The sequence below is a fragment of the Musca vetustissima genome, unplaced genomic scaffold (genome assembly GCF_032173495.1).
Source record: "Musca vetustissima isolate MV318-11 ecotype Yass unplaced genomic scaffold, APGP_CSIRO_Mvet_v1 utg6372, whole genome shotgun sequence".
Classification (NCBI taxonomy): domain Eukaryota; kingdom Metazoa; phylum Arthropoda; class Insecta; order Diptera; family Muscidae; genus Musca; species Musca vetustissima.
The window spans coordinates 65,331-75,869 of NW_026877537.1; the positions used below are offsets into that span (position 1 = coordinate 65,331).

Here is a 10,539-nt window from a genome sequence, read left to right on the forward strand (position 1 = left end):
TTGGTATCATTTTAATGAGTAAAGAGAACAAACACAGCACTCTCTTTGAAACATAGCCATATAATTTATTGTGTGTGAAGCACGCTCTCTTTTACTTTATTTTTCTCTTTTTTGTATTTTTTAATGCATCATTTTTCCTTGTTTAATTTTGCCGCTATATTTAATTTGTAAAATTGTTTAATGTAATTTTTGAAAACAAACAAAACAACAAAAACCAACGTCATAAACAAATTGATATAAATAATAAAAATAACAACAACAACAAATATTAATGTGCCAAATTTATGGCCAAATATTTATTAAACAAACGACGACAAAAATAACAACGACAACAAAAATTGCTTAACAAAACGAATATTTAAAATAAAAAATGATGAATATCCAGACCATAGAACATGTGGCAGATTGTGTACCACTGTACTTGCCGCACAGCCTTTATCTCAAGCCTTTGGCCAAGTTGAATATATCGGTGGCCTTGCCCATCAACAAAATGGGCAAATCCATATCAAATCTTGACATTATGGAAAAACTAAGTCAAGCCCTAAAACCGGATAAATTCCTAGTACTCAAGGTGAGACACGAAATTTGGCAAGTACAACTAGTTTTGAAAGTAACTGAGGTTAATCAAATTTCTGTGTCCTACAGGTCTCAAAGACAACGGTGGATTTTATACGTTTCGAAGCCGAACTGGATGATAGATCACGTCTCCGATCTTGTATAAATCGTCTCGATGGGGTATCCTTGAAAATTTCCGGTTTTCATGAAAGTTTTCGGGTACGAGTCTCCGAAGCAAAAGATGATTTTCCAACCCGTCACGATTGGGATTCATTTTTTCGTGATGCCCATAAAATGGATGAAATGAAGGCGGGTGAACGGCCAGATACCATACACTTGACACATTTACCCATCAAATGGTTCTGTCCGCGTCACATGGAAAACGAAGAAAATGTCAAACCATCGGAGGGTATTTTTAAACGAATTTTCGAGAAATTTGGCAGTGTCCGTTGTGTGGATATACCCATCTGTGATCCATATCGCAAGAAAATGAATGCTGATATCAATGGAATGAAAACATTCGGATTCGATCAGGAGGTCCTTTTTGAAGCGTAAGTAAATGTTGTATCAATTTTTTCTTTAATATAAGAAGAATGACTAATTCTTAAAGCGAAAAGTGTTTATTTAAGATTCGATGTGTTAATAACACATCGACGTTTCTCTGCAAAAGTTCATTCATTAACACAAGATTGTAACTCTACAGAGCTTTTCTACAATAGCACGAAACTTTTGATTCTCTATAGAGATTCTCATTATTATTACTAACCTCTAAAGAGCATGCCAAGTCCGATTTCGAGATCATAGAACGTATCAATATAGGTTCGAATCACTAAGGAACTTCCCAACACTCGTTCGAAAATGTACAAACCAATTCGAACCTCTATAGATCACCTCCATACCGGTTCAAACATCTACAGACCTCAGTTCAGAGCAATTCGAACTTCCATCTTCTCTCAAAACTTCTCTCTCCTGACGTTTCTGGTTGGTGGACGCCGGTTTATTAGGCTAAAATTTTCTCGATGATACCCAAGTAGAAACTGAATGAATTTTCATAAATTCTCAAAGCGACATTCTGCTAGATCGTGAATGATCTTCCATTACATATAATCGGCATTTGCAATTTGTCGTATTATTCCTTATTTGACCTCTAATTAAGACGGCTCTCCAAGGATGACTTGGTAGTTTAAAATGAAAAAAGAAAATATTCCTGAACAAATTCACGCTTATTGCTCGGGATTCATAGGGGAAAATATTCATTAAAAATTAAGGGTTTTTGGTATAAAAATTCTTAAAAATCCACGATTAATAAAAAAATTAAAAATTTTTCCTTGGGACACCTTTGGGAAAATATTCTTAAAAAATCCTGGCTAATTGATTTGAGACTCCTTTGAAAAATTTAAAAAATAAATCCTAATTGTTTATTTAAAATTATTTATTTTTTTTTTTCTTTTCTCCCAATTTTAGTTATGTCCAATTCGACGAATATGTTGGCTTCGTTCGAGCCATGGATGAATTTCGTGGTATGAAGTTGGTGCGCAAATATATCGACAAAACCCAAGCGATTAACATCGGCGTGACCTTTGATACCACAAAACATTTAAGTGATGCCCAAATACAACGTCGAGAAAGGGTACGAAAACATATCATTGCCAAAGCTAAGGCCGAGGAGGAGGAAGTTGAACGGCGCAAAAAATTGGAGCAACAAAAACTGGAAGAACAAAGGTTTGAATATTCATATTTTTTTTTAAATCCGTAGTGTGTCCTTAATGTATCTCTTTTTCCGAATATTAACAAAGAAAGGAGTTGAAAAAAAATGTCTTTGTAAAGATATGAGGTTTTTCGGGTTTACGGATCTGAATTACCTAGGAAATATGAAGGGGAAAGTCTAGCTAAATGATGATGTTAAGTCACTCAGGTCTCCATAGTCAATATTCAATTTCAATATTGATGAAATATTTAAAAAGGAAACCCTAATAGAGATCTAAAGAACTTTAGCTTTGCCTGCTTCACTGTTCGACCACACAGTAAAATTGACACAATAGAATCTCAAACCCAACCTTCTTAATTTGTTGAAATTAATTTTGATTGGCTTTGGTCTACAAAATAACGTTTTCTTGAAGTAAAAAAATTTCAATTCACATTTAATTTAATTCTGGACTCCAAATATTTTTTTTTAATTATTTAAAAATTAAACCTCTTCGAAACCTCATATCTTTACAAACAAAAAACGAAAGCTTTCTCAGTAGTTGTTTAGCACGTTTCTTAAATAAACAACCACATGCTGGTTTAAGAATTACAATAACAAAAAAGCCAAACACACGAGAAAGAAACAAAATACAAATAATATTAAATACCAAAAGCAACAACAAAAAAGAAAAATGCCTAGAGAATGCAAACAAACAAAAAACAAAAACCTCCTCCTGCACAACAAACAAATTACAGGAAAAAAGAAGAAGAAGAAAAGCTAGCCGAACTGGAACGACAACGTGAACGTGAAGAAAAACGCAAAGAGAAACATCTGAAGAAGATCCAAGAGAAAGGTTCCATTGAAATCTCACAAAAGATACGCGTCGAAGAACGGAAACTGATGATTGCGCAAAGGAAATTAGAAAGTATACGGATATTGGAACAGGTCTTTAGTCGGATAAAGGTGAGTTGGAAAAGAGATTGGGTTGAAGGAAAATTAAAAAAAAAAATCAGAAAAAAACCTATAGAGACCCTTCGGCCTTCTTACAAAAGACCATGTGGGATTTTTAAGGTTAAAGAACATACTACGGTCTTCATATAGAAAAGCATTCCGTATTCTTATAGAAAACTCCGTTGTCTTTTTATAGAATACCGTTCAGTCTTCTTATAGAAGACCCATTCGGTTTTCATATATAACGCTATTCGGTTTTTATATAGAAGATCTATTTGGTTTTCATATAGACGGTCTTACGGTCTTTCAGAAGACCCTGCGGTCTTGGTGTTTATCCGGTGGACGCACGTGTATCCTTCTTTTTTGTCGTGGAAGACCCTTCGATCTTGTATAAGACCCTTCTGATCTTCTTATAGAAGACCCTTCAATCTTTTTGTAGAACAATCTTCATGTGGAAGACCCATCGATCTTGTTATAGAAGACGCTTCGGCCAATCGATATTCTTATTGAAGACCCTTCTGACTTTTAAAGAAGACCCATCGATATTTTTGTAGAAGACACTTCGGCTTTTTATAGAAGCCTAAAAAGGCCTTCTCTTTAAAAAAATCCACGCTTCGAAAATCATTTAAAAAATTCACGCTTAAAGCTCTGAGCCTCCTATGGAAGATATTCTTTAAAAAAATCCACGCATATAACTTTGAGGCTTCTATGGAAAATATTCTTTAAAAATCCACTTAAAGCTCTTAGGCCACTTTAAAAAATTTACGGTAAAAGCTCTGAGAACCCTTTGAAAAAATAGTCTTTAAAAAACCCACGCTAAAAGCTCTAAGACCAATTTTGAAAATATTCGTTATAAAAGCTTTGAAACCCCTTTCGAAAAATATTTTTTTTAAAAAATCCACGCTTAAAGCACTGAGGTTTCTATGGAAAATATTCTTTAAAAAATCCACGCTTAAAGCTCTGAGGTTTCTATGGAAAATATTCTTTAAAAAATCCACGCTTAAAGCTCTGAGGTTTCTATGGAAAATATTATTTAAAAAATCCACGCTTAAAGCTCTGATGTTTCTATGGAAAATATTATTTAAAAAATCCACGCTTAAAGCTCTGAGGCTTCTATGGAAAGTATTCTTTAAAAAATCCACGCTTAAAACTCTGAGGCTTCTATGGAAAATATTCTTTAAAAAATCCACGCTTAAAACTCTGAGGCATCTATGGAAAGTATTCTTTAAAAAATCCACGCTTAAATATTCCTAAAAAATCCCCTTTGAGACCCCTTTGGAAAATATAATTTAAAAATCCACGCTTAAAGCTCTGAGACTCGATTAAAAATATTGTTTGAAACATTCAAGCTTATAGCTATGAGATCCCTTTGGAAAATATTCTTTATAAAAATTCACGCTTAAGGCTCTGAGACCCCTTGGGAAAATGTAGGTCTTCTATGACAATACCTCTTGGTCTTCAAAATGAATATTTCTCGGCCTTCTAGTAGAAGGTCAAGAGGACTTCTAGATCCTTGTCTTTGATTCCTCCTATAACTAATTCCCTTTTTCTTTTTTCCTTCATTCCAGCTCAAACACTTGGCGAAATATGGTTCCACCTCATCATCAAAATATCAAGCTGAAATGGCTCGCGATACAGTTCGCGAACGTTTAGTGGAGAAATATAAAAGTGCCACAGAAAAGTTGCTCAGTGATCAGCAAAAACTTGTTGAAGATATAAAGAATCAAACCCCCTTAATTGGCTTGCTGAAGACGAAAAAGGATAAAGAAACAACTAGCGTGGCGGCAGCAGCTAAAGTAACCACCACACCAGAAGTTCCTGCCATTCCAAATCCAGCTGCGGCGGCGGCAGCTGCTGTAGCGGCAAATGCTGCTGCTAATCCTTTCAAAACTATTGCTGCCTTGGGTGCCAACTATAATACTGAGGCAGCTGCGGAATGGATGAAATCTTTGACAATGTTTCCATATGGAAATATACCCGGTCTCTTTCCTGGCCTGCCTTCAATGTATCGACCACCAACGTTTCCGGTTCCAATGAATTATCGCGGATTTGCACCACGAATACGTGGTCGTGGCAGGGGACGAGGACGCGGTCGTGGTGGTTATGAGGGCCAATCATCGTCCTACAGTAAATATCATTATAATCATGACGATCGTGATCGTCGTTATGACGATGAGGAGGATGATGAGGATGGTGGCAGAGGGAATTATCACAAGTCCTCTTATTCGAGGGGAAGGTAAGCATACGAATTAAAAATAGTTTTTGAAGATTTTAATTTTTTTGTTTTCTTTTTAGACGCTATTCGCGCTCACGATCTCGTAGCCGCTCAAGAGATCGACGCACCCGTTCCAGATCTCGCTCAAGATCCCGATCACGTTCGAGATCTCGCTCACGCTCCCGGTCGCGAGATCGTCGGTCTCGCTCAAGAACTCGATCCCGCACCCATTCTCGTTCACGCCATCGTCACTATTCGAAACGGTCGCGTTCTCGATCACGTTCCAGATCTTATTCTCGTTCCGAGAGTAGATCTCGCTCACGGTCACGAGTACGTTCACGTGAAGACAAAAATCGTAGTAAATCATCACGCTCTAAATCGCCAACACAATTGAGGCCTCCAGAGAAAGTTAATCGCAAACTGGTTTCAACACGTCGATCACGTTCTACCTCACATGAGTCGAGATCACGTTCTCGTTCCCATTCGAGGACACATTCAAAACGTTCATGGTCTCGTCGTGATGATGGTAGTCGTGATCGTCGATCATCGGCATCGAGGAGCAGTAAAGTTGTCATTGAAACCGATGAATTGGTCAAATCGGCGGAGATAATTAAAACAACGATAGAAAAGGATATGCAGGAAAGGATGCGTCATGAGAAACGTGAAATACGTGAGACGTTTACCAAACGTCATAAGGACGTTTTAGCACACAATGCCTCCTTGGCAGCGACAAACAATTTGCCACCAACAACAACTGCAAGTAGCGGCGGTGGTGGCAGCAGTAGTGCTGGCATAGACAGTGGTCATGCCACCTCTGAACATTCAGCCAATGAATCTTCAGCTCCCGATAAAAATTCATCACGTGATGAGGAACATGACGCAAGAGATGATGATGATGGCGAAGAACACGCACCCAGATCACGACGCGAAAAATACTATTCCGAATCGTCTAGACGTAATTCATACAATGAGGAACATTCATCACGTCATAGATCACGTCACAATTCTCTAACGACAGACCAAAGTCACTCGACAAAACATCACTCTTCGTCGGAACACACGTCTAGACGTCGGACACCTGAACGCCGTGAGTCCAAACGTAGATCTTCGGAACGTAGTTCAACACGGCATAAATCACCAGTGACCGCACCAACTTCGGATTCACACAAAAGTCGTCATAAATTATCAGAGCGAAGTTCAAGATTACCCTCACTAGATCGTAGTCCTAGTTGTTAAGTCATTTTCAAAAGATTTTGGTTCCGTTTCTTTTTTACTTATTTTGAGGTATAATTATGAAATTATATCTCTCCCTCCGTACGGTCCATTAATTTAATATACTATATATTTTTTAATTTAATGTTAAACAAATTTTCAATCCAAAATTTGAATTATCTTTTTTCATATCTAATTTTTAGAAATAAATGTAATATAAAGAAAAAAATAAAGTTCAAAAATATCTTTTGGAATCGTTGGATAGAATATTTGCTCCCCCACCGTAACTAAGTTTGCAAGACGAATAGCGTTTCATGTTTCGTCAGAATTATCTGACCGTACCAGGAACACAAACACTAAAAAAATTTTAGCGTTTGTGTTCCGGTACACAAACATTAAAAAATATTTTAGTGTTACTGTTCCGGAGCACAACGAAATTCGTAGTGTACCGCTGTCGGAGCACTAAAAATCGTAGTGTACCGCGGTCGGAGCACTAAAAATCGTAGTGTACCGCGGTCGGAACACTAAAAAATCGTAGCGTACCGCGGTCGGAACACTAAAAATCGTAGTGTTCCACTGGTCGGAACACTAAAAATCGTAGTGTTCCGTAGTGTTCCATTTGGCGGAACACTAAAAATCGTAGTGTTCCACTTGACGGAACACTTAAAATCGTAGTGTTCCATTTGTCGGAACACAAAAAGATGTATTTGTTATATTTTATTTTTTTATGAATAAAATTTATATTTTTATTGTTTTCCAATAGATTTAATAAATATAAAACTTTTAATTTTTTTTATATATTTGATTAAAAATTAGTAATATTTTATTAGTATCAACCGTTTAACATAATAAATGTTTTATAACTAAAAAAGGTCGTCTAGTGAAAATTCAATCAGATGCCAACTCGCAACTGAAAATTCCATAATCGATTGTGCTGATCGGAAAAATGTATTGCATAAGACTACCTGTGCAAAAATCATAAAAAGGAAGAATATTCCAATAATGGATATGTATATGAAATTCGTTGTTGATATGGTACCTGTGTGTGGTTTTGTAATATTTATCCCAAAATCATAAAAATATGTTTTCCATATCCGCGTAATTTGTACACTTCTTTTAATGAATAAACAGGTAATTATTATGTTGATTGTGTGACAATCACCAAATTTTGAATATTTTTGCTAAAATTTCCTAAAAGTATGAATCATAGATGGATGCAGGTATAATTGTTTTAAGAAATAATGTTTTCGTACTAACATTTTACAAGGAGATCTCCCAATATTATGGGAAAAATCATGTTCGTTGTGTAAATCAATGAACATTTTATCCAAAGCTGAATAATTTTGTCACAAAAACTGGCCAAAATACCTATTTCTGATGGACATTTTCACTTTTGTAATTGCAAATAAAGTTATATTCAGTTTTATTTTTTTTATTATTTTATCTCATTTTACCTACAAAAAAAAAACAGACGTGTATGGTACACTACCAGTACAGTTCAAGTAAGTGGAACGCTACGATTTTTATTGTTCCGACCAGTGGAACACTAAGATTTTTAGTGTTCCGACCAGTGGAACACTAACATTTTTAGTGTTCCGACCAGTGGAACACAATGATTTTTAATGTACCGCAGTCGGTACACTACAATTTTTAGTGTACCACTGCCGGTACACTACGATTTTTAGTGTACCGCTGTCGGTACACTACGATTTTTTAGTGTACCGCAGCAGGTACGCTAAGATTTTCGTTGTGCTCCGGAACAGTAACGCTAAAAATATTTTTAGTGTTTGTGTACCGGTACAGTACGTTATTTTAGTGTCTTCCTTAAGAAAACAATGACATTGACCCATTTGGGTAGATAGGAAGTTGGTGGCAGTAGCGGGATGGGTTCCGCCACACCTTATGGGTATATTCGGAACAGTAGATTTGAGGAGCCCTCGAACTTCTTTAATTGAGGACACTGACCTCCCCGCGGTGTCACCTGTGCTGATATGTGCCGCGAGTTCACCCATAAGAACTATAAAAAAATGATAAATCAAACGGCACGCATGTAGTGCTTCGCATCAGATACCTCTCGGACATTTCCGACCTTCGGGCCGCTGTCCGTTGCTGGGGTCTCGATAGATTCCCCATCGTCGGACATCGCCCCCGTCGCCGTTTGCCTTTGTAGTTTATTGTCGGAAAGTGCCGACAAAGGACCTGTTGGAGTCAGACTTCAAGTCAGTCGGTCAACAAGGTCTACGCTTCCTTCATTGAGGCTACAACAATCCCCCTGTGTAGACTTTGTCGGAATCTCCGTGGTGTCTAGCTCATCATCAGTCAGGGTAAGATTTAGTAGCTGGTCCTACGGAAGCGTATCCCCGCATTGCTCTTCCGGTACAAGCCTGTCTAACTGGTCGAAGATTTCCCTACTCTGCTCCTCTAAACTATCGCGGATAGCGTTAAGGATCCCGTGAAGGTCGTCCCCTCCCAGAACTACAGCTCTGTCAGTCATAGACTGAGGGTAAGGGACTGTCGAAGACAGCCCGACGGAGAGCCCGTAAAAAGGCCCCCAACAAGGCTGATAGGGCACCTGGTAATCCACCCTCTGCCTAATTGTCGAAACCGATATCCAAGGTTGTGACAATTGCGCAGTTGTCGGTCACAGCTGTGAAGAGAATGAAGTCCTCGGAGGAACAAAACCTGCTGCCAAGAGACCCACGCAGTCGTCAGCTGCACAAAGTTCTGCTTCGTTTGCGTCGGTAGTAGTGTCGAAGGAGTACCTCCTGCTCCACAGGAGGTACTGGATGATCTGCGAGAACTGACCCTGACGGAATCATCAGCGAAGATAAATGGTTGCTAATCGACAACTATATGAAGGGCCTCATCCTATCCGACGGAAGCTACGGTTTGGCCAGATCACCTTATACAAAGGGGTCAAGGTTGTTAATTGTCGAACTAAGGAGTCTGCGGACTTCCTTATGAAGACAATTAACACCTGCGACATTCTTTGTGAAGGTGGCAGACTGGCAGTCGTAGCGGTCCAAGAGATACCAAGCGGAATGGTAACCTCTGTGTGGATCCCACCACCTTTTAAGGGACTTCAGATGAAGAGGTGGAGAATTCTCGTCTCATTTGAAAGGAACGGCGGTGTAGTCGCAAAAGTTTGCTACCGACTCTGCTGGTGAGCAATATTTGAGGAAGAGGAAGGGGGAATTGCTTTATGGGATGGGGAAACTTTATTTTCGTCCCCCGCCATTAAAACAATAGGCAGACAGGAGCAAGCGCTAAATGTGGTGCAGATTAATATGCATCAACTGCTGAACTGCTTCTCACCCTCTCTTCCTCGAATATTGACATCCCGCTCATCCTGGAACCGTATCTCTACAAACATAAGGTGACTTGAGTGACAAAAAATACACGGTTTTTACCGCCTCCACGGGGGAGAAGGTAAGAACGTGTATTCTAGCTAAATAAGAACTTATAGGTCGATTACGGATGGTAACCATAGTTTAGTATCGTTGCCAGTTGCCAAATTTGAATTATGGATTGCAAATGTTGTCAACTTCAGTTGCTTCAAATAGAATTTTTAGGCAACCATTTATTTCTGGTTGCTCTTTAGTCGTGTTTAGCAATAAGAACTGAAATTTGGCTAATATTACTACAAAAGAACAATTTGAGGTCTTAATTGTCCGGATGGAAGCTCACCCAAATGTAGCACGCGGCGTGCGGACTTTTGGTCAAACCAAAGCCACTATCGGTGATGTTTGGAAGGCCATTTCAGAAGACCTTAACTGCTATGGCCCACCAACACGCATTCCAAATGAATGGCAGAGAATGGCGATCATCTTCTTTCGAGCCCATGATATGTACGTGTGTGTCAACAATACATCCGACAACACCCGGGGACTTTGTTTTCGAATGACATTGTTTTTCCTCC

At 38.4% G+C, this 10,539-nt stretch overlaps 1 protein-coding gene across 1 annotated transcript; it reads left to right on the forward strand.

Annotated features, from left to right (window-relative positions):
- The first annotated feature begins 359 nt into the window (after positions 1–359).
- Positions 360–6,644, forward strand: LOC133322138 (A-kinase anchor protein 17A-like). Its single transcript, XM_061531186.1, has 6 exons — positions 360–571; positions 646–1,106; positions 2,020–2,277; positions 2,998–3,205; positions 4,762–5,429; positions 5,489–6,644. Exons 1-6 carry the CDS (start codon positions 371–373, stop codon positions 6,642–6,644), a joined length of 2,952 nt encoding a protein of 983 aa, XP_061387170.1. The 5' UTR covers positions 360–370.
- The last annotated feature ends 3,895 nt before the right edge of the window (positions 6,645–10,539 follow it).